At 47.6% G+C, this 24195-nt stretch overlaps 1 protein-coding gene across 4 annotated transcripts in view; it reads left to right on the top strand.

Moving 5' to 3' along the window:
* The window catches only part of NEXMIF (neurite extension and migration factor), a 172600-nt gene extending 153145 nt beyond the window's left edge, over positions 1 to 19455 (top strand). For all 4 annotated transcript variants that reach the window (XM_064670231.1, XM_064670228.1, XM_064670230.1 and 1 more), the window contains exons 3-4: positions 3535 to 3659; positions 7292 to 19455. In XM_064670231.1, the coding sequence (XP_064526301.1) occupies positions 3584 to 3659; positions 7292 to 11583 (4368 nt within the window). In that variant the 5' untranslated portion in view covers positions 3535 to 3583 and the 3' untranslated portion in view covers positions 11584 to 19455. The remainder of the gene's footprint in view (positions 1 to 3534; positions 3660 to 7291) is intronic.
* Positions 19456 to 24195: the final 4740 nt, after the last annotated feature.

The following is a 24195-nucleotide window of genomic DNA, read 5'->3' as shown; positions in this document are numbered from 1 at the left end:
CAGTCTGCAGATGACTCTGTGTTCTGTGCTCTCCTGCTACCCAGTTATTCTCTGCCCATCACCTTTATCCCCCAGACCTCTCCTGGTTTAGTTTTTCTTCCCAGGGACCCAGCTGTTCTCCTCCTCTTTGTTATCCCCAGCCTTCTGTTCTTGTTCTGCATCACGTCAAGCCCCTTTGTCAGCTTTTCTTTCCCAGTCGCTGCTGTTTCTCCCTGTCCCTCTTGGGATCTCACCTTCCATGGTCTCACTGCTCCCAAAGGTGCCCTTATTCAGCAGGTCTTTGAAAACTCAGATTGTCTCATTCACACTTCATGTCTGTCTGACCATACGTGAAGATGCCCCGTCTGGACCCATCTCAGTTCTTTCCATCTTGTTTCTGGAGCTCAGCTCTGCTCTCTGAGTCGAGGAAAATAGTTGTCCACAAGCACATCCCCTTTGTTCTTACATTTCATTGTCTCCGTTGTCTAGTCTAGCCTTTGGATCTCATCCACCAGATGGATCTCATCCATCCCTCATGCGCTTCCCTCCCCCTTGTGCACACCCATCCCAAAAAATAATAATACCAGGAGATTAAAAGTCTGTAAACTCTCTTTTTTTTTGTGCCTCTGTTTGCTTGGCTGCCTTGCTTGCCCTCTCTGTCTGTTGCCCAGGTGAGCCCTGCTCTCTCCCTGAAGGTTGGCCCTTGAGTATCCATCAGAGCCAAGGAAAGGCAGACGCCTTCCTCATGGACCTGTTTGCAAACCAGTCAGACCACCGACCCCATGGACTGAAAGAGCAAGAGAGGAGCAGGCAGAGGCATGGAAACCATGTGTGGGACCCTGCTCCCTCCTCCCCTGGTGGAAATCCCTGCAGGAATAGGATGGCACCATCTTATTCTTTCAGACGCTTGGGACTTTCCTTGGGGAGCTCTCTGGTGGTTTGTGTTGATGCTGTTGCTTTCTCCCTGGAGATGTTTTGTGTGCTGGAAGTGACAAATTTACAGTATTAGAGAATTGTTCCTGCTTTTGTCCTGTATTTTATTCACTGCAGACCATTACTGTAACATGGCTATGATGGTGTTATGGGGTGAAAACAGGCCACCTGTGGCATTTTACACCAAATCACTGTAAACCAGGACACTCAGCAAAAATTGGGTCAGCAGAGAGGATGGTGATGCTTCTGGGCTTAGAGCTGCAGGTCTCAGCTCATTGTACTGATAAACAGAGACTTGACTTGCAAGATGAACCTTTCTACAGCAACCCTGGATCAACCTTTACCCCTCAACCTGGTCCCTGGGGGTTAAACATTGACCAGGGAGGAAAAATTCCATAGTGTCCTGATGTACATTATATATTTAGATACTTGAAATGTTGCCACGTGGATATACTGTGGATATAAATCTCATTAAATATTTAAATGGTGATCATACTCCACGTCCTTTCTAGGACTGAGGCTGTTCTCATGGCAAGGCCTTTCCCCTTTTACTTTGCATGACTCCAGGGAGACCTTAGAGCCTCTTCCAGGGCCTAAAGGGGGCTCCAAGAAAACTGGAGAGGAACTTTGGACAGGGACACAGAGTGACAGCAAAAGGGGGAATGGCTTCCCACTGCCAGAAGGCAGGGTTAGATGGGATATTGGGAAGGAATTCTTCCCCATGAGAGTGGGCAGGCCCTGGCACAGCTTGCCCAGAGAAGCTGTAGCTGCCCCATCCCTGGAAGTGTCCAAGGCCAGGCTGGACGGGGCTTGGAGCAATCTGGGCTAGTGAAAGGTGTCCCTGCCCATGGCAGGGGGTGGAACAGGATGGTCTTTAAGGTCCCTTCCAACCCAAACCATTCTGTGATACCTCAGGCAGCAACCAGCCCCTTCCCCTGCAGCCACACTGGTCCATGTGGTCTCTGGTCTCCTGAGAATCCTCTGATTCTCCTGAGGCTTATGATATTTTATTAATATTTTCATTAATAGATATTTTAAAAACTTAATTTATTAATATTTATATTAATTAAGATACATTTAATAGGCAGGAGATATTATCAGGGAGGCACGGAGCTGTAGCCTGTCACGGGAAGACGCAGAGCAGCTTTCACACTCAGACATTAATCTCCTCCAAGCTGCATGGAGATAACTCTGATCTGTGCTCTGGCTTTTCAAGCTGCTCCTGTTCCAACACGACAGTGATGCTGCAGCTTTACTGGCCGTGGTGGGAGCTGGGGTGTGGGGAGGGGGCGGGAGAGGGGTCTTACCACAGCAAACTGCCCGGCATGGAAGGCTTTGAAATGGGGATTTGCATCAAAGGAAAACTCTTGGGGTTAGTTAAATATTCCTCTAAATATGTAAAGGAATGGAGTTACTGATGCTTGTTATTCTTATCTTACTCTTGGTGTCACAACATCTTTACGTTCAGTGAAGGTTTCACTTACTAAGGCGGTTGTAAAGATTTCACGTTAATTAAGAGGACTCCACTGCAAATCTGAATATGAATGAAGTTTGGCTGCTGAACCCCAGGCCAGTGAGTACTGTGGGAACAGTAGACATTGACAAATGTTGATTTTAAAAAAAAAAAGCAACCAAAAACCAGAAAAACACCTAAACCAGTGCTTGAATCTTGTACCTGTTCTGTGAGAGAGAAAAAATTGAGTTTGAGTTGCCAGAAGAAAATAAAATAGATTTTGACTTGAATTTGTAGTCAAAGAGGTGAAATTCTGTCTATCAGAGCACTGATAAGGGTCCTGTGCCACCAGAGCCCAGGGTTCAGACACATCACTCTGGCACAGCTGCTCCCTCTCCACAGGCAGAGTTTCAGTGGGTGGGCAGATCTTCAATGGAGGATGGGGAAAATTCTGGGCTTGATCCTGATCTCATTGCTTTGATGAAGTCCCATCAAGTCCAGTCAGCCTTGACTGGTGGTCATTCACTTGAGGTGGAGCTTCACCCTGTGGGGACAGTACAGGCAGTTGTAGGGGCCTGGGGAATGAGGCTTCTGAGGGTGGAGCTCTCATGATGAAGAGACTAGAAACATTTTTTCCCCAACACCTGCTTTTTTGGGGGAGTTTTTCATAGCTGGCAGCACTTGGAAGAGCAGTATCTGAGAGCTAGGGCAAGCAATTGTCACTTGGGTATCTGTGTTTCTCTTCCAACTCCAGTGCAGGGTTGCTGTTGATGAACTGGGGTGAGTCCTCCTCTCTTCATCTCTCCACTCATCCATCTGGAGATGGGTGAGCTCACCTGGCTGGGCAGGGCTGACGTGCCTTTGCAAAGCGGTTTCGGGCGACGTGAAAGGTGCTGCAGAGGTGCCAAGCACTGCCCCACCTTCTAGGGAAGGACTTTGGGGGAGGAAATGGTGATACACAACATTTTAACTTTGTTTGACTACATTGGACTTGGCTTTTGGAGTGGAAAGTGACAATCCAAGAGCCTAAATAAATCGGGGTAGGGGCAGCATGTGAGGTGGTGTGGGGGTGTTTTATTGTGTTTTATTGTTGTTATTTTTTATTCACGGTTCCTTGAGCCAGTCCTGGGAATTGCACTGACTGTGGTTATGTTTCTGGAAATGTGCAGGTTGGCCAGATGCAGTGGGGCATGGAGTGAACAGAAAGAGGTTAAATTGATGGATGACCAACAAGAGCAGGATTGTGCCTCAGAAGACCAAGAAACTATCCTGATTAATGGGGTGAAAGAAAATGGTAAGGAACTTAATTACGGTACATGAGGGAGCAGCGACAACTTGCAAGCCAACTTATTTTCCTAATTCCTTCTGTGTGTTTAATTTTAGCAGTTTGTGAGTATCTCTGCAATGTGGAGCAGTGAGGTAAATGGGTGTTTTCTGCACAGGTGTCACTCCTGCCATGAATCTACACCTTTTTAGGTCTTAACAAGTACTGCTTTTGCCTGTGCATGGATGTGGCTGGAAATGCTTCTGTGCACATGCAGTTTGAATTAGAGACCTTAGTTTGGTTTCTTAGGGGGAAAAAAATCATCCAGGACTGTGTAGCCCCTCTGTATGTTGGGAATCTTTCCCTCTCTCAGCAGTTATGAACCCACTACCCAATATTAGCAACATTTAACTGGAGGATACTTAGTCCCTACAAGCTGGGGCCAATTACAGATTGGGTAGAAGAAGCAAACCAGGATGGTTTGTTTCCCATGGGAAGACAAGCTTGACTTTTGAGCTCCCATAACCTCTCTTCTGCACACACACTGGTGCCACTGGGAGCCACCAAGTCATTCCAGCTGCCACTGGCTTTGGAGAGGAAGGATCAGCCCCTTCCAGCAGCCTGCCCAAAATGCCCAACTTTGTATCTATTCCATCGATTCCAGACTTGCTTTCAAAATAACTAATCAGAAGTAACAGTGCTCAGCTGTCTGAAACCCTGATTGAAATAAATGCGCCTCTGAGCAGTTTCTCAGGTCATGTGGACTGTAGTCACTGGCCCCAGTAAATGCAGAGGGGAGGCAGAGCCTGACATTTTCACTCTCCAAGCATGTTTTCTGCTTCATTTCATGGCTTTTTACATTTTCTATTGGCCTATAAATCTTGAGATGTATATTTATTTATATATAAATTTGATCCTGCTAGATATCAAGGGTCGTCTGACACATTGTATGTTCAGGTCCTTCTGTCAGCTTCAAACAAGGTGTGTGGAGACAAATGTTGTTCTTGTCCATTACCAAAAACCTGGAGCAACTCCAGACACACAGGTGTCCGTGGGGACCCTGCAGCACGTGCTGGTGGTATAATTTGGGAGGTTTCTGTCTCCTTCCTGACTACACACAGTAAATCCACAGCTGCTGGAGCTGATGAAGCTGCAAGAGGATTTTCTAGCCATGATCTCCTTGTCTGATCCCATGGACAGTAAAATCAGTGCTTCCCTGCTCAGTAAGGAGGGGTGATTTCTAGAACCTGATACCACATCCATAGTATTCAACTAAACAGGGCTTAAAAAGTGCTTTAATTAGACATAGAATCACAGAACAGTTTGGTTTGGAAGGGACCCTAAAGCCCATCCAGTCCCACCCCCTGCCATGGGCAGGGACACCTCCCACTATCTCAAGTTGCTCCAAGCCCTGTCCAACCTGGCCTTGGACACTTCCAGGGATGGGGCAGCCACAGCTTCTCTGGGCAACCTGTGCCAGGGCCTCCCCACCCTCACAGCCAGGAATTCCTTCCCAGTATCCCATCTAAACCTCCTCTCTGTCAGTTTAAACTTCCAGTTTAAACCTTGGTGTGTAGGAGTTGGTGCTGAATCCAAAGCAGTGAGCCAGCACCCTGGTGCCACCACCTCCCCTTGCCCATGTGCTTTTGGGTGGATGTTGAGTTAAACTGGGAAGAGTGTTTTTGCCTCTCAGCTTTCTTTGTGTGAACTGTACTCTTTTGGAGCATCAGTTGAACGTACGCCTGACTTTAGGCCGATACAGAGCCCTAGAAAATCAAGTTTTGGCATTTGTATTTCAAAAGAGTTAAGTTCACTCACACAAGTATAAACGTAAAGAAACACCCAGAGACAGTTTATTTTATATAATAGCAGCTCTTCCTATTGACTGCAGCATTCCAGATTGAATTTCAGCTTTCTGCCTCCCCCTTCTTTGAGTCTTACAGCATTCACAGACATTCTTCTTTTATCCTCAAATTTTCCATGCTTCCTGTCAGCTCCAAGCTGATTTTTATTTTATTTTACTTCTGAAGTGGAACTGCACTGGTTAATTTGTTTTGGTGCTTAAGGAAAAAGATACCACCTCTGCATTTCTCATCTGAAAACTGGTGGGAGGGACTCAAAAATCAGCTTTTTTATTTATTTCTTTTTTTTTTTTTAACCCTTTTCAAGCAAGCCAGGCTGGTCTTTTACAAGTCGTGCATGTCGAAGATGCTTATGTTGCACTTCTGGTTGGATTTATGGAGTGTTTGGAAAGTGGTTTAAAGTCCTCAGAGCACTGTGTGGTTCTGGCTGCAGCTTGTACTTTGTTTGGGCTTCACTGGTGGGGTCCATCCCTAAGGCCCCCACAGCACAAAACTGCTTTGGGGATGGGACTGGGGGGTTTCTGATCTCCTCTAAGTTTTACACTTGGCACGGGCAGGAATCCCACTCCTTCCATCACATCCTGTTCCTTTCCATCCTGCCCACTTGCTCTGCTCGGTGGGTTTTCCATCATGGCCATGGTACATGTGCCTGCACAGACCTTCCCTTCCCAGACTGCCAAAGATTCAAGAGACTTGCTTTCCTTTGAGTTGGGAATAAAAGCACTTGTGGAGGGGTTGCAGCAGCCAAATCCCTTTGGATACCCCATTTAATGCCATATCCTAGTGCTCTGGTTGTGGTTTAAAGCGTTTGTCCCTCCTTGGAAAGCCTCGTTGCTTCCATTCTCCTGCCTCTGCCTTCAGTGGAGCCACCAAAAAGGAAAGACATGAGCCATGACAAAGGCCCTGGGCTCGGAGTCGGCACAGGTCTCTGGCTGGGATGAATGCACTCATTGGAATATATATTTTTAATACAGAGATATCAGAGCGTGTTCGTGGATGAAAAGACGTCGTATTTAAATTTCAAGGGTCATATCGTCCGTTGAGCCAGAAGTCAGATAAAAGTGCATTCATAACTTTATTCTGCCATAAAAGAGCCCGATGAGGTAAAACTACAAAAATCCTTAGGTTAAAAAAAATCCTTACATTATTAGAAAGGCATTTTTACAGATAAGGGAAGAATGGCATAACTCACAATAATTCTAACAATAATTGCTTTAAACTCTGTGTAATCTTCTGCCTTCCCTTGGCATGGACAGTGACAAAAAGACTGCTGGGTTTTTAAAATCAGCTGTAACTTTCTGTCTCTGGAGCAGAAGTGCAGCTCAGGTGTGTGTAAGCTCAGGCACCACGGGGGGGATGCTTCGTTTCTTTAAGAATCTTATTTTTCTGTTAATTTTTTTCAATGTTAATGGGAACATTTTTATTAGGCTTGTTTTGTTTTTTTAATAACCTTGTCAGGTTTGAGAGGCAGTATCCAGGTAACGGTATGAATACGAGGAGGGAAGAGTGGATGGGTTGGGTTTTTCAAACGTACTCTTGTACCTCTTCCAGCTGGCTGCAGAGGGGAGCGTGTTTACCTCTCCCTTCCATGCACATCACCACATTAATTGGATCCAGGAGGGAAGGACTGCACACTCGTGGGAAGGGCATGTGCTGCTTCCCAAAGGAGCAGTCGGGAAAAGTCACCACCAAACGCTGGGAGAAGGGGAGCGGGGCGGCAAACCCGAGCAGACCTGCGAGGGTAGTAACCCCTCTCTCTTTCTCTTGCTTTCCTCCCTCCCTCTTCCTTATTCCCCCCAGAGTCACACACCCTGGGCGGCGATGAGAGGCCTTGCAGCGCCGCCGAGGCCGCGGTGCCGTTCCCAGCCCTGACCGCGGCGCCGAGGGAAAGCCACGCGTGCCACCGAGCCCCGCCGGCCAAGAAGCCCTGCCTGCTGAGCCCCCCGTCGCCGCTGCGGCTCACGGATGTCCCCGAGCACGCCTCGGATGACTCCTCCGCCCACGCCATCTCCCTCACGTCCTGCGTGACCAAGGGCATGAGCTCCTGGTCGCTGCCGGGCGACTGCGAGAAGGCTCCGTTCACCATGATGGAGCCCGGAGGAATGTCGGCGCTGACGGGAGACTGCCTGATGCAGCCGAGCCGGACCTGTCTGGGCTGCTTTATTGAATCCAAGGACGGCATTGATGCAGAGCCGGGAATAAGCTTGAAAGTGGGGGATATAAATAGGGATTATGACACCTGTTCAGTCTCTGATATAGGGATTCACTGCATGAGCACAGGAGAAACCATGAGATATGGGGATCAACTGCTTTCAGACCAGCTTTTAAGCTTCCCTATGCATAAATCGAGGGCAGCGGACAAAAGAGATGCAGAAAAATCTGACAGTGATTCAGAGGACCCCACTCAGAAAAATTATTACGAGGGATTACTATTAGACAAATGCAATGGTGAGGAACCTTTACTAACAAATCCCAACCAGGAATGGGGCTATTTTGAATCTTTCATTAGTGAAAGTAAAATTGAGCTGCTTGACCTCTGCTCCAAAAATGAGCTTTCTGTGAATCTGTTTTCTGAGGAAGACGTGGATAATTACATGTTCGACGATGATGATTCCACCTTGGGAAGTGATGTCTGCTCCCTAAAGATTAGATACGAATCTTTCCAGGACAACGTGCGGGAGAAGACCACCACCGTACAGGAGGATGCCCAGTTCAACTTCTTCCCCAGCGTGTTCAGCAACTGCACCAAAAGGGACAGCAGGAGCACCCTGAAAAGGGGGCCCAGCGGTGCCACTGACCCCTCTCAATTCAAATCTGAGGAAGGCATCATCTGGGGGGAGGAGGAGGAGGATGGCGAGGAAGAGGATGGCGAGGAGGAGGAGAAAGCTGCCTTAAATAAATCTTGCAACAGCACAGAGATGGTGCAGTACATGGGCTCCAAGAGGAGCCACTTCTTGGACTCGGTGAATTCCACGGAGGACTCTGGAGAGTTCAGTGATGACAGCACTTGCACGGAGTCCTCCTACGACGTGCTGCGGGACATCAAGGACTGCAGCCGGTACCTGGCCCGGGACCACTCCGGCTCCTTCATCCAGCAGAACTACGGGTTGCGGGCAAAGAGGAAAGTGCGGTACAGCGACGACTACCTGTACGATGTGGACTCCATCGAGAATGAGAAGATCCTGGACAAGAAGGAGTGGCTCCCAGACGGGCCCAAGGAGGAGGACGATGACGAGTGGTGCCCCAAGAAACGGCGAAAAGTCTCTCGCAAGGAGCCCCCCGTGATCATCAAGTACATCATCATTAACAGGTTTAAAGGGGAGAAGCATATGCTGGTGAAGCTCAGCAAAGTGGATGCCAACGAGACAACTGTTACTCTGAACGAGGAGCTGCTCAGCAAATACAAGAAGCTGGCCCCACTGAAGGGCTTCTGGCAGGAGAGGCAGCAGAGCCGGCTGGATTTGCTCAGATCGTCTCTCTACCACAAGCAGAATTTCTATCTTAACGGCTCAGATGCTTCGTTCCTCCCTCACCCACGGAAGCGAAAATGCAAGCTAGCAAACAGGCACCGGATTCAAAGAATTAAAGCCATCGAGCAGTCAGTGAACAAGCTGGGCTCTTGCTCCTCTGATCACAAGCAGCCTTGCAGCAGTAAGGAGGACGTGGGCCTGAAAGGGCTGCCGGCGTTAGCCATCGCCACCCCCAGCTGTGCCAACGGATTACACGTCCACGACATCACGGGCATCGCCGCCGTGAAATGCAAATCGCAGGAACGGGAGCACAAGGGGACGGAAAGGAAAGTGCTCCGCAGGATCAAATTCAAAAGTGAGGCCAGGTTGAAGTGCAAGAAGATCAAAGCTGCTACCAGTACAGTGGAGGACTCCCCAGCGCTGGAAAACCAGGACTCTGCAGCCCGTCTGAAGGACGAAAACAGTCCCTGTGCTTCAGACAGCTCCCATCTCCCGGAGTGCCACGAGGATAAGGTTGCTAAAAATTCTCCTTTCCTACCATCCACCTCCTCTTCAGACAAGCCTCTGCCATCTGCTAATATCACCACCAATGTACCCCTGATCCCCGGAGGGTATCTGCAGACGTTGTTAGATGCTTCGGATTTGTCGAGCAACACGGGTATCCCGTACTTCGCCCAGCACCCCTCCGAGCAGCCGCAGCACCCGCTCCCCAGCATCGTCCGGCCAGAGAAGCCCTTCCCGGCCCTGCAGCCGGCGCAGAGCTGTGTGCTCTCCCCGCCCTCCGAGTCGGAGCTGCAGCAGTCGCCCGGCCACTTGGAGATGGAGCAGAGCAGCTTCGGCAGCCTGTGGCCGGCCAAGGCCGGCGGTGACCGCCAGGACTTCCCCGGTGACCTGCCAGAGGCAGCCGGGCTGCCGGGCGAGTTCGGCGGCGGCGGCGGCGCCCCAGGCACCAACGGGCTCCCTGCCTCTGGGTACACTCAAGTCAATCTGAATAGCGGCAAATTGCTATACCAAAAAAATTACATGCCGGATAGCCAACAAGTGCAGTCTGATGATTCTTATCAGTCATGTCATTTTAATAATGGAGAGGGGCGCTTTCATTTCCAACGAGGTACACTAAGTACAGATGATGGCAGGCTCATTAGTTTTGATTCAGTGGGTTCATTGTCAGTTAGTTCTAGTAATTACAGTTCTTTAAGTTTAAAGTCTTGTGAAAAGGACGGCGAGGATGATATTAATGATGATTTCTTGGCCCACTGCAGTCCCAAGTTAGTGATCCAGCAGAGCATAGATGAAATCACCCCTTTGAAGGAGTCCACGGACCTTTTAGACATTTCCAACTTCACGCCTGATAGGTTCCGCCAGTCGTCGCTTTCGGAGATGTCCCCTCCGGACACTCCCAACCTGTCCCCGCAGATAGCTGGCTCCGATGCCAAGCCTCTGGGCACCCTGAAGGGCTTTCAGGAGAGCCCCCAGGCTGCCCTCAACAGCTCCGAGAAGGTCAAGTGGAACTGTGGAGTCCTACAGACCGAGGATCAGGCAGATAATGGGTTTGCTTTAAATAATCACCAGTTCCAGTTCCATATGTTCAACGATGAAGATTCTGTCAGCCTTCTCGAAAAGAGTCCATGCTTGTCAACATTTAATGAGCCATCTGGTCAAATTAGCACCAATAGCAAAGTGTCAAAATCGAAGAGGAAAAGTTCATCCAGCAAGAATGTGGGTACAAACCAAAGCTCTTCCCAGAAAGTCACCCGGAAAAAATCGCCCAAAACCAACAAAGGAACCGATAAGCCGCAAGGGAAGAACTCCAGGCAGGCGCCCAAATCCACCAGGAAAGGGAAAAATGCAGCGGGAGTCAACGGTGAGAAGGTTCCGGCTGTTGGTGGCAGGGCAGTCCCTCAGCTGAGCACGGTGGCCACGGCCACCAAGGGCCTGGCTGAGGGCACTCAGCACTGCGGCCCGGCTGGGGTGAAGCTGGGCAAGCACAATGGGCTCTCCGGAGAGTGGGCACTGGGAAAAGAGGGGGGCACAGGCTGGTCAGAACCCAGCCTGGGCAACGCCACCAGCCTCCTGGACGACGATCAGAGGGAGTTTGAGGAACCTTCCAACATCCTGTCCAACATCGCGTCGGGAATGGCTGATGTCCAGAGGTTTATGATGGCCTCCATCGAGCCCTTGTGGGGGCCTGTCAGCCACAACAGTGTTCCAGACATATTCCGGTCACCGGAGTCCAACAGCCTGAAACTGAAAACTCTTAAAATTTTGGCAGGGACGTCCCAAGAGTCGAAGAAGAAGGCGAACGGTGGCTCGCCGGGGGCGGTGAAGAACCACAAGTCAAACAACAAGGGCTCAAGCAAAAACAGCAAAGCCGCAACCTGCGACCCCGGTCGCCCCAACTGCTCGACCGGGTTCACCACGGACATTCACGCTCCCTTTTTTGATAAAAACTATAGTAACCTGAGCACTTTAGGCAATAATGGACCTACCCATAAAAAACTCTACCGTCATAAATCCAGTTCGAAATCACTGCGGGATGAGAACTGTAAAATCAAGCGGACGGACCGCGAACAGCCCCACAAGGACCCACCCGTGACAGCTGCTTTTGAGAAACTGAGGTAATGCTGCACCAAACTGGCTGGAATGCCCCTAACCTCCCTCCCACCTGCTAGGCCCGCTGTTCCTCAGTTTTTCCTTCCTGAAAGCAAAAGTTGCATGAAAAAAAAAAAAAAGACATTCCCCTTTTACAGTTTTGGTTGGTTTTGGTTTTGGGGTTGGTTTCTTTTTGTTTGTTTGTTTGTTTGTTTTTTTATTATTATTTTTAAATGCATGAAAATACTTATGACTTGCAAGCTACCTAAAAGAATGACCAATTTTCTGGCTTGGCTGGGGTTAAAAAAACTAACAAGGCTACTCTTTTCTGCTGTTTGGCTTCTTCAGTTTTTAATTACTTATTTATTGGGGGAAAACAAAAACAACAAAAAAAACATGATTACACGCTCTTTTTAATGATTTTGACGAGGAAAGACTTTTTTTTTTTTTTTTGGAACATTTTGTAAAAAATAAACCACAAAAAAAAAAAAAAAGAGGTTCTGCATCCAAAAGCCAAGATCTCGAAACTTAAAGGCTCTTTACTTTGCAAATGAGAACTCGTTCCTAATTGAGCTTCACGTGGCAATTTTTGAGTGCTTTCTGGCCCCCTCTGCTGTTGTATCTCCTAACCTGCATCATCTAAAGCTGCATCTTCTCTACCCGCCCGCCTCTAGCGCGTTCGCTCCGTCGTGGTGACTCCAGACGAGCTAACTAAGATGGCATCAAATGTTTGATTTTTTCCTGCAGGGAATCAGACTCCATTCTTCTTAAAGCAGAAACAACATTTTTGGGTTTTCCTGTATTTGAAGAAGAGACTCCCTTTTCTAGAAAGACGGTTGATGTTTGGTTCTTTTCTTACCATTTCTTTTTCAGTTGGGTTTGTTTTTTTTCCCGTCGGTTCCTTTTCGAAATCTGCCTTGTGGTCTGTTGAAATGTAAGTGCTGAAATGAAGAGTTTGAAATTGTGGGAATTTTATTATTTGAAAGCAAACCTAATCTGGTATTCTCTGTGAAAGACTGTTTTAAAAGTCATACTGTTGTACAGTAGTTTATGCACTATTACCCACAACAACAAAAAATTGTGCCAAACTATGAACAAGTGACTGTATTGTATATATTTTTACTTCTCTATCAACATTGGGTTGTGAGTGTTTTCTGCAGCTATGCTTTTTGGTTTTACTAGAAACATTCCAGTTGTTAAGTACTAACCACCCCCCTTCGAAAGCACCTGTAACTCACGATGAAAACGATCTTGTTCACTGATACAACTTACCAAAAGTTTTATGGACATGACTAAAAGTGTGCCAAATTTACTTACCTCATTTCATGGATTCACCCTGTGGTTTAAAGCTCATAAAGGGAAAAAAAAAAAAAAAAAAAAAAAAAAAAAAAAAAAGAGAAAAAGCTAAAAAAAAGGGGGGGGAGGAAAAAGGAACTTTGAAACCGATGCTGGGAAATGGTAACATCCTCTCTTTGAAACCACGAGCGGATAAACTTAATAGTGAAATGTTGAGTTTAATTCTAGGAGAGAGTTGCAATGGTGGAGGAGTTCAGAAAACCACTGACGGTAAGTTTGCCAGGAACTCAAGTGTCTGCATCTAGAGACTACAGAACAGCTGCTTTTCAAGTATCTGTTTTCTTAAAGCAAAACCTGTAGCTGAAGATCATTTGAAATGCAAAGTTACATTGCTAATTCTTTGTATCTCAGTTTTATATATTTTATAAGAACCTGGGATAAATTCTAAAATAGGTATAAAAACAGAACTAATACATTTCATACATTGATTGCTATTTACTTTTCCTTTGAGTAGTTTCTTAAACATTTTCGATGCAGAGCCTGTCAGAAGCGCTCTCCCATCATAGCTTTGGTGTTTCCTCAGTGTCTAACCTTGCGATGCCAATATAGTTTGAACTTTCAGAAGCAAAGTAATTCATTTTAAATACAACTCCTAACCTTTTCTTTGACTCAGTTCATCAAAAAAAAAACCAATGGAGCTATTTGTGATCTCACCAATCAGGGCCGGATCATCCATGACTGGACTTTATTAAGACAGCGTTAAGTATTGAATGCTAAATGTATTCTCAAAAGGCCTTATTTGTAACCCTACTCACCACACCCTCTCCCTCCACGAGAATAACGAACCCAACCAATATCTATTTTCCTTGTGCAACTGAGAGCCTGTGAGTTTTGCTGCTGATTTCTTATGAAAAACCTTGATATGCAAGAGCCCTGCGAACTGGGAGCGATTGGGAGCAGAGGGATGCGAGGCTTGGACATGATATGCAATAGAAAACTGATGAGGAAGAGGAGCCTTAATAAAGCAGTGGGAGAGATCACGTTGCCGATGTGGTTGCGAGCAGAGATGGTGTCCCACGAGGGCAGGACTAGGCTCAGGTTTCCTTACTAGGAGGTTTGTTTCCGCCCACGTGCAAGGCAAAGCAGCAGAATTGGTTGAAATTAGTTTAGCAAAAAAACCAGAGCGAGCACTCGTAATCAAAGTGGAGATGCAGAGTTTTGTTTTGAATCAAAATGTTTCCAGCGCTTGCAGGTCTTGAAGTGTAGCTGAAGCTCAGCTCTGTGATCCCAAAGAGGACAGCTTGGCAGTTGTGTTGTGCTTTATTTAACAGATGAAAGAAAGAACTCTGAAAAAAAATAGTATTTAGAAGCCCCATCCTTTAAGTTCATTTTTTTCTTGGAATAAATGCTGGCGTTGCCCAGAGTGAGTTGCTCTGGATGAGAGTAGTCCCCGGGTATCTCACAGGGTGCAGCGTCCCACCCCAGCTCTGGCTCCAGGAGGGAGATCCAGAAGATGCTCAGGATTTATTTTGGAGACAAGAGCTGAGGTAGGGCTCCATCCCTGGGTGCTCGGCTTGCCTGCAGCTGTCACGCTCTCCCCACTTCCCCAGCAGCTCTTTTCTATTCGTAGGCTCATCAGATACTACAAGCTCCAGCCACTGCTGTGGTGTTGGCACATCCCTTTTTTTCAGCATTCGTCCCACGTGCTGCAGGATGAGGGGCTGGCAGCTCCCTTCTTTGAGATGTTCTGGCTGCTGCTTTTATGGAGACAGGTCAAGTCCAGGGCTGGATGTGGCACAGACCTTCTTTTTCACCCAAAACCATCATTTGAAAGCACATTTCACCTGGCCTGCACTGTGCTTGTTATGCTTAATGTTATGAATATGGGACTTGTAATAAAACACCTTGTACAGGACTGGATAGCAATATTTATTGCATTTGAGAAGTGTGCAATAGGGCATGAAGATCAGGCATAAAACATATCGACTATTTTATATTTCTCGGCGATCCATGAAAACCCAGCTCGGTGTTTCAGGACAATGGTAGTCACAAATACCAGCTGCCTTGTTGCTCTCTTATTCCTGCTGCTCTGATTTCACTGCCATCTCTGGTGGTCATCCCATCTCCACCCCAAAAATCTCTGTTAAACAGCCTGGGTCCCTCATGGTGTGGCACTGGCCCTCCCCAGGGTTTGACAAAGTCATCCCTCTGCTGCTTGACCTCAAAATTTGGAAATTGTCCTGAGCCAACCATTTACCCTCTTCCCTTTTGATCTTTGTGGGATATTTGGGTTGAAAGGGTCTTTTAAAGGTCATTTAGTCCAACCCCCCTGTAATGAACAGGGACATCTTTGACTAGACCAGGTTCCTCAGAGCTCTGTGTGACTGACCTTGAATGCTCCCAGGGACACATCCCTGGCAGTCACAGCTTCTCTGGGCAACCTGCGCCAGTGTTTCACCACCCTCATAAAAAATTTCTTTCTCAGGTCCTTCTCAGCAGGGCTGCTCTCAATCCCTTCATCCCCCAGCCTGTGTGGATCCCAGGGATTGCCCCATCCCCGCTGCAGCACCTCTTATTTGGCCGTCTTGAACCTTGTGAGTTTCCCATGGGCCCCCTTCTCGAGTTTGGCCAGGTTCCTCTGGTTGTCACTCTGTCCCTCAGGTGTGTCAACCACACTGCTCAGCTTGGTGTCATCTGCACACTTGCTGAGGGTGACTCGTTCCCACTGTCTGCATCATTGGTGAAGGTCCTGAACAGTACTGGACCCCTGAGGGACACCACTGGTCACTAATATCCACTGGACATTGAGCTGTTGAGATGTGATCATCCAACCAATTCCTCGTCTTCTGAACAGTCCATCCATCAAACTCATCTCTCTCCAGTTTAGAAAGAAGGGTGCTGTGGAAGACTGTTTAAAGGCCTTACAGAAGTCCAGATAAATGACATCTGTAGCACTTCCCTTGTCCACTGATGGAGTCACCCCTATCAGAGAAGGCCACTGGGTTGGACAGGCAGGACTTGCCTGTGGTGAAGCTGTACAAGATGTCCCAAATCACCTCCTTGTCCTCCAGGAGCCTCAGCAGAGCTTCTGGGAGGGTCTGTTCCATGATCCTCCCAGGCACAGAGGTGAGGCTGACAGGTTGGTCGTTCCCAGGGTCCTACTTTTTATACTTGTTCAGAATGGGTGCAATGTTTTGCTTTTCCCATTCTCCACGACTTCACCTGACTGTCATGACTTTTTAGATACCATGGAGAGCTACTTGGCAGCTACATCAGCCAGTTGCCTCAGGACTGTGGGATGCACCTCATCAGGTTCCATAGACTTACGTACGTTCAGGTTCCTCAGGTCGTCACAAACTTGATCTTCTCTCACAATGGGAGGGACTTTGCTCTTGTAGTCCCTGTCCTGTGGTTCATCCGCTCAAGGATGGTGGGAAGAGAGGTTGCCTCAGCCTTCTCATCTATTGGTACCCGTTTGCCAGTCACGTTACACCTTCTTTGACCCTTCCTTTTCAGTCTGCAGAAGCCCTTCCTGTTATTCTTTACATCTCGTGCCAAGTTCAGCTCCATCTGCACCTTGGCCTTCCACACCCCATCCCTACACAACCTGGAAGCATCCCAATACTCTTCCCAGGATACCTGTCCCTGCTCCCACTGCCTGTGCATTTCCTCTTGCCCTTCAGTTGGGACCAGCAGGTCCTGACTCAGCCATGCCAGTCTCTTGCCTGCCTTGCCCAATTTCTTACACCTGGGGATTGAGAGCCCTTGTGCTCTATGGAAAACATCCTGAAAGATCTGCCAGCTCTGTTCTGCTCCCTTGTCCCTGGGGGCAGCTTCCCAGGGGATCCTATTAACTAACTCCTTGAAGAGCTGGAAGTGTGTTTTCCTAGAATTCATCACCACCTGCCTATCGCTACCTCAAGGTTTTCATCACTCCCCACCTTTGCCTTGTCCCTTACTGTACAGGCTCTTATTTTCCATTTGCCTTTCTTGGTGCATTTTTGTTTCTCGTGGCGCAGCTCACAGCTGTGGCAGGACTGGGAGGTGGGTCCCATCCATCCCTGCCCATGCCCCAGGGCTCCCTGTGCCTGCCTGCACTGGCTCCCCTCTTGGCCCATCCTCTTGCCTGGTCCCACTGAAACTTCCATCCTTCTCACACCTTCAGGTTGGGCTCCTGGCTGGGGCAACAAAGCCAAGCCACACAAAAGATGTTTATTCTGCAGCATCTTTTCTACTTTATCATTCCACTTCTACTCCGACATGTCCCACCGAGCACTGGTGTGGGCAGTGCTGCTCTCCTGGGTTTGGGGGGCTTAAAATTGGCAGTGACATTAAAAAGCAGAAACCATCTGCTTCCAAAGCATGGTCATAAAGTCTGTCCAAGAGGAGAACAACACAGGGCAGCACAGCTCGAGCCCTTGGCTCTTGCCCACCTCAGAGCTGGAGCAGGAGCTGCCTGAGAGCAGGGGAAGGTGGCACTCCCCGCTCTCCCATGGGGTGTGGCTCTCCCGGGGTCTGGGAAAGGATCCGTTCTCTGTGCCGGGCAGAGATGTCCTGCAGAACAAAACCCTGCAGCAGCTGAGCAGGAGCCAGCCCACCCCACGGCCATCGTTTGCTGGATACACTTGCATAGAGAGGTTTTGTAAATAGAAAAATATCACTGATGGGGATCCAATAAAAACCTATTGGGTTTTTATTTAAAAAAATCTTACCAGGTTTACATCTTGCTTTTCTTTTTCTAAGCATAAGAGGGTGGATGTTTTTGAAAAATGTCTTGAGAATAATGACTTGCAGACCAGAGGTAGCCAGGCATTTAGGGAGGAGGACGAGGAGGAGGAGGAGAAGGAGGGCAGGGGCAGCCACAGGGGTGTCCCATCCACACTGTGCCATCTGACTGCTTGGAAAGGAAAAGCCAAGGCTGGCTCAGCCTGGCTGTGGTTGCTTTGAGAAACCATTGTTGCTCTGTTTGCTCTTTTAAAGATTGCTGTTAATTTTTTGGCATTATGGCTCAAAGGAGCCATGAACCAAAATAAAGATGTTTGAAGCATCGTCATCCTTTACCTGCTGGACCACGTTCTTTCCCTAAGCTCCCAGTCTAGCAAAGCACTTAGGTGGGAGCTTGCTCCCGGGGCTCCGGCTCCACAAGTGCTTTCCTGGATGGCTGGTGATGTCAAATCCCAAGAAAAACTCCCTTGAAGTCAGTGTAAGTGAGAAGAGATTCAGGTGCGTGGACTTCGGTTGGTGCAGGATCAGGCCCTCGGTCTTTTCTCAACTCGATGTGTTGGATTTGCCTGTGCAGCTCCCAGGGGGCCCAGTGGAGGTTGCAGGTTCAAGCCACTGACATCTGTCTGAGAATGTGCCTCTTTAGCTCTTTCAGCGTGTGAAATAATGCAAAAAAAAAAAAAAAGAAAAATATATAAAATAAACAAAGTACAATGTCTGTGGTAGAAGCAAGGCTTTTCAAATCTGTTTCTCAGGTAAACAAGTGACACTAATGACAGTGGAGTAACAGCCATCTAAGGGAATTGGGATGTGAAGCAGGAGGATTCCCTCCATCTCGCAGGATGCTTGGGTTGCCAGACACGTTTACTGAGCCTTTAAACACTTGGTGCAAAAGGAAACGAGAAATCAAATTGGTCTTTTCACTACCCTTCGCTAGCTAGACAGACAGACGTCCACTTCAAAAGCACAAAGGGAAGACTTAAACCTAGACTAAACCACACACACACAAAAAAGAAACTAAGGTACCAGTGAAACTCCTTTTGTCTCTTACTCCCGGTGGGAAGCAGGGTAGAAATCCAAGGAGCTGCTCTGTTCCGCTGCCCCGGCGCCGGCCGGGCGCCTCGACTGCTGCCTCCAGAGATGTGAATGTACTGCTCCTTGAGTCCCTTCCATAGAACTAGAGGCACCTCGTTAGGAAGTTGCTCCTGTTTTATGGTGCTAAAGAAAACTTTTATCCCCCCCTTGAGCGTTTAAGAACTATTAAATGGCCCTTTTTATGAATGTAACATATCCATTTCTGTTCCACATTTTACACTGCAATTTTAACATGTTTGGAAATGATTTGCCTTTTTTCTTTTAGAATAAGCTTTATAAATATTCTGTAGAGTCAATTGAAGTATAATTCTTAAGGATCACTCTAAGACGCCTACAAAATCTTGTATATTTTTAAGTGTGCCAATTTGTAAAATATTTTGTAAGTGTATATTTTTCTTAGAAAAGTGCTGTGAAGTGTTTGTATGTGTGAGGTTTCCCTTTTTTTGCACCTTCGGGTGTTAATAAAAGGATGTATACTTAAAAGTTTCTGGTTTTAAAAACCAAAATACAAAGAAAAAAATTAAACTTTTGTTGGGAATTTTGTAATAAAAAGAAATGTTGTGAAAGAGTGTAGTGATATTGTGTAAAGGAAACTGGAAAATTTGTGAGCGCTTTGCTGTTTTATAGATCCTCTTGTAAATTATTCTTGTAATATTTTGGGTTTTGTTGTTCTTGTTGCAAAGGTTTTAAATATTTGTGACTGACTCTGTATGGTGAAAACGTCATATTGTTAACTTGCTGAGTTTTGTTATATTGTTTATGGAATAAATAAAAAAATTAAAAATCTCATTTTAAGATCATGTATGAAGAAGAAATTAAAACTGCCATTTATTGAATATTAGGAATCGGTTTTTAATTGAGAAATGGAAACTTCAAGTCAACACAGAGTTAACACTTTGCTTTCCCAGGGCGCAGAGATGGGTTTGGGCTTGTCGGAAGGGGATGCTCTTCCCAGCCCCCTGTGCTGGGGGAGTGGATTCCCCATCCTGGCAGAATCCCAGCAGTGCCAGGAATCACCCCCAGACTGGCCTTTCCCTGGGAAGGAGCAGGTGGGTGCAGTGAAATGCCACTGTCTTCATTTTCTTATAGAAAAGGCATAAAAACTACTTGTTTTAAAAATGACTGTTCCTTTCATTAGCCCTCAATGTTGATAGCAGCAGTGTGGAGGGAGGAGAGGCATTAGTTCAGGCTGGGGTGTTCCGAGCCCTGCCAGCAGAAAGCAGGGCATGGACACCGTGTCCAGCAACTGGATCCCTTGGCAAGGGGCTGGGAAATGATCCCCCAAAGCAGAGCTGGTATCTCACACACAAGCTGCCTGTTCCCAGGGGGGTTTCAGATGAGCAAAACAGGGCACAGGATTTCGGTGCTTCTGCCAGTCATGCAGATCCCTCTGTCTTCACAGAATCCCAAAATGTGCTGAAGGGACCCACAAGAACCATCGAGTCCAACCCTCAGCCCTGCACAGGCCCATCCCTAAGAGTCACCCCCTGTGCCCCAGAGGATCATCCAAACCCTCCTGGAGCTCTGGCAGCCTTGAGGCTGTGCCCACTGCCCTGGGGAGCCTGGGCAGTGCCCAACCAGCCTCTGGGGGAAGAACCTTCTCCTGAGATCCAACCTGAGCCTGCCCTGACACAGCTCCAGCCATTCCCTGGGTGCTGTCCCTGGTCCCCCCAGAGCAGAGCTCAGTCCCTGCCCCTCCTCTGCCCCTGCCCAGGCAGTTGGAACTGCACTGAGGTCTCCCCTCAGTCTCCTCTGCTCCAGCTGAACACACCAGATGCCCTCAGTGTCCTCACACGGCTTCGAATCAAGGCACCATCTTCATTGCCCTCCTTTGGACACTCTCTAACAGTTTAATAACACCTTGTGTAAGATGTCGGGAGCCCAGAGCAGCGAGTGGGGCGAGTGCTGGGGGGGGCTCTTGGCCAGGGAAGCCCATGGGCAGCTCAGCTTAAGGACTGAACCTGATCTGGTGCTAGAAGGGTTTGCTCACCAGTCAGTAAAACTTGTAGAGGGACTGGCCAAGCCCATGGCCACCAAACCCGTCTGGTCTATCCTATATGGCATCAATCCCATGACTGGAAATAGTTCCAGCTCCATAGTGCAAGTCTTGGGGACAGATTTTTTTAGCAGGTCCTGTTGCCATAGGACAAGGGATGATGGTTTTAAAATGAAAGAGGGTAGATTCAGACTAGATCTAAGGAAGAAATTTTTTACAGTGGGGGTGAGGAGGCCCTGGCACAGGTTGCCCAGAGAAACTTGGGCTGCCCCATCCCTGGAAGTGTCCAAGGCCAGGGTGATCAGGGCTTTGAGAAACCTGGAAGGCTGATGTTTCTCTGAGCTATTACTGCAGGTTGTCTCCAAAATCAGGGTTATGTTGCTCAAAAACATTCCTTGAGGACCCTGTTGCAAGCTTGTGCTTTCTGCAGGGAGACTCAGCAGTGGCACAATCCTGGGCTGACCCAGCCGGTGAGGCTGCGATGTGGCAGGTCTGTGGTTGGAGGGAGTGGTACCAAAACACACTTAATTAACAGTACAGCCTTCATATACCTGAGTAATGCTGCAGAAAGGACCTGTTAAATGCATTTGTGTTGACCTAGGGCATTTATATTATAAGCACATATACTTAAAACACTCATAACTTCTGGATGAACTGTCATCCCTCGCTCCGTACAGCCCAGTGACTTTTCCTTGTGAGTGAAAGCAGAGTCAGAATTTAATTAGGATGTAATTTAATACCACTGGCTTCTCCATCTTTCCAGTGGGAGCTGCTCTCTGGCTGGCAATGGCTGGACAGGGACAAACCTGCCCTGGGTGACACCAGTCTTGCCTCAGCATCTCTTGGGTTGACCTTGCATCCCGAAGCAGCAATAGAATTTTGCAGCCAATTTCATAGGATGGTTTAGAACACCTTCACCTCCACTCAGGAGCTGAGCTTTCTCTATATAATTGCTTGTTTGGTTTTTGCTTTAGTTTAATGCACCTCTTGCTGCTGAGCACACCAGGGGAGGATTTGCAATATGCTACAGCCTAAGAAGCTGGAGTGTGAGAGAAGCAGCGATGGGAAAAATGATCCATCAGCACCCAAACTTTGTTTAACTGCCCAGTGAACTTAGCAAAACCCCTCAGAAAGGGTCAGAAGTGCCAGCCAGCAGGCCCAGGCTGCATCCCAAGGGCTCAGTTTATGCAGTGTTTAGGGATAGTGTAGATCCAGTCTGAAGGGAGATGCTGCAGCCCCAGCACTGCCGAGCATTTCAGTTTGTGTGCCGTGCTGACACCTTGGCTGGATTTCTCACCTCCCATTTCCAAAGAAAGAGAGCCTGGGTGGCCTGCAGCACCATTTTTCTCCTTGCCGGGCCTTTCCTTGAGTTGGTAACATCACATCTCAAGGACTCAAAATGTTTCTTCCCAAGTCTTGCTTGTGGGCTGGTGTCTGTCTCGCTAACGAAACCTTCACACTGCACCACCACCCCAGGGCACCCGTGCCACTGGCTCTCCTGGGTTTCTTGGCTGGAACAGGTTAGCACAAGGTGGGAACATTCCCATAAAATTACCTGGTGCTGCAGCATTTGCAGGCTGGAGGCCTCTAGGGCTTGAATTGTGGGTGCATTTCTGTCTTCATGCAAGAAAGTCAATAGAAAAAAAAGGGTGAATTGCTTCATTTTGGATATTCATAAGTGTTTCTCTTCAATATATGTCAAACTTAGAAATATATTTAACTTCCCCAAAGTCAACACAGAGACCAAGCCTGCCCCAAATCTCGGATGTAAGCTCTGCAAGCCATGCAAAACCCAGCAGCCACACTGGGACTGTCCTTTCTCCCCCCCGGCACTGCCATGGCCCCGGCACAGCTGATCACCTTCCACTGGCAACATCCCATTCAAGAGGATTTTTACACCTCACAAAATGCCAGGTGTGAACTGTCAGAACAGGTGCCATGTGCTTTATGTTAATAAACACCCACAGGCTCCCCCCCCAATTTTTTATGGGATTACACCTATAGCAGCAGCTTTTGCTTTGCAAATATACTTTGTGTTGCAGCGAAAGCATTGGTTCAATAAAGCACTTAAGCATACACTTTATCTTAAGCATGTTGGAGATTACATCCCTCTTTAGCAAAGCATTTAAGTATGTGCTTAATTTAAGGATTTAATTAAGGATTTTAATTGTAGACTTCAGTATGTGCTTACCTGCTTGGCTGAATATGGGTGAGATTACTACATGCTGAAGATTTCTACATAAAAGTAAGTGACTAATTCTGTCTGAATGAAGATGTTACATTGTTCTCACACAAGGCAGTTAAAATATAAATAGGAAAAAGGCAAGTGGCAGTTAACTCCATTCTTCCAGCTGAAAGTAGCATCCACGACCAAATCTGAGTTGATTAAAATCTAATATTATTAGTTATAACCTCTAAAGTGGCATTACAGATCAACAGAAAGCAGCACCTTAAAAATGAGTCTCCAGCTCATAAGCTTTAATTACGAGAAGGGAAGGATTAAGCCACCCTCTCCCTCTCATCGGTGACAGCAACCTTGAAATGGAAATGGCCACCAACTAATGGGCTGTGGTGTCATTTCCCCAACCATTACAGGGTTTAGGCTGATTTCCTAAGGAAAGAGAATTTCTGCAATTTCATTGCCAGCCTGTGTTTTGGACCATTTCCATAGCTTTTGAACTCTGTGACAAATTTAATCTAATTGAGAAAAATAAAAGGATTCCAAAGATATCAAGCTCCAACAAGTTGAATGCAAAACAAGTAACTGGTTTTCTTTTTCTCCAGTAGCATTCGCTGTCACTGGAGAGCTTTCTTCATCCCAGGACTGGGACAGTGTTCTGGTTTTGGCTGGGATGGAGTTCATTTTCTTGAGTTTTGGACTTGTGCTGAAAAGTGTTTTTGCTATTGCTGAGCAGCATCAAGGCCTTTCCTGCTGCTCCTACCAGTGAGGAGGCTGGGGGTGCACAAGGAGCTGGGAGGAGACAAAGCCAGCACAGCTGACTCCAACTGACCCAAGGGATACCCCAGACCATGTGGCATCATGCTCAGCATAAAGGTGTGGGAAGAGAAGGAAGCGGGGATTGAAACTTGGCTCCTGCATTTCTTGCTCCACGGCTGTCTCTGAAGCTCACAAGCTGCTACACGCTCAGAAGACATCCATGTCTGCAATCTTACCAGAATGATTGGTTAGGGTGTTTAGTTTATTGCATGCCTGGAAAGTGTGTAGGATTTGTGAGGCCACACCTCGAGTCCTGTGTCCAGTTCATTCACCCTCAATTCAAGAAGGACATCGAGGGGCTGGAGTGTGTCCAGAGAAGGGCAAAGGAGCTGGGGAAGGGTCTGGAGAGTCAGTCACATGAGGAATGGCTGAGGGAGCTGGGAGGGCTTAGCCTGGAGAAAAGGAGGCTCAGAGGGGACCTTATTGCTCTCTGCCACTCCCTGGAAGGAGGTTGTAGCAATGTGGGGGTCAGGCTCTTCTCCCAGGCAACCAGTGACAGGACATGAGGACAGAGCCTCCAGCTGTGCAAGGGAAG

Source organism: Pseudopipra pipra, chromosome 13 (assembly GCF_036250125.1).
Source record: "Pseudopipra pipra isolate bDixPip1 chromosome 13, bDixPip1.hap1, whole genome shotgun sequence".
In the NCBI taxonomy this organism is placed as follows: Eukaryota; Metazoa; Chordata; class Aves; order Passeriformes; family Pipridae; genus Pseudopipra; species Pseudopipra pipra.
This window is presented reverse-complemented; position numbering and strand designations above follow the sequence as displayed.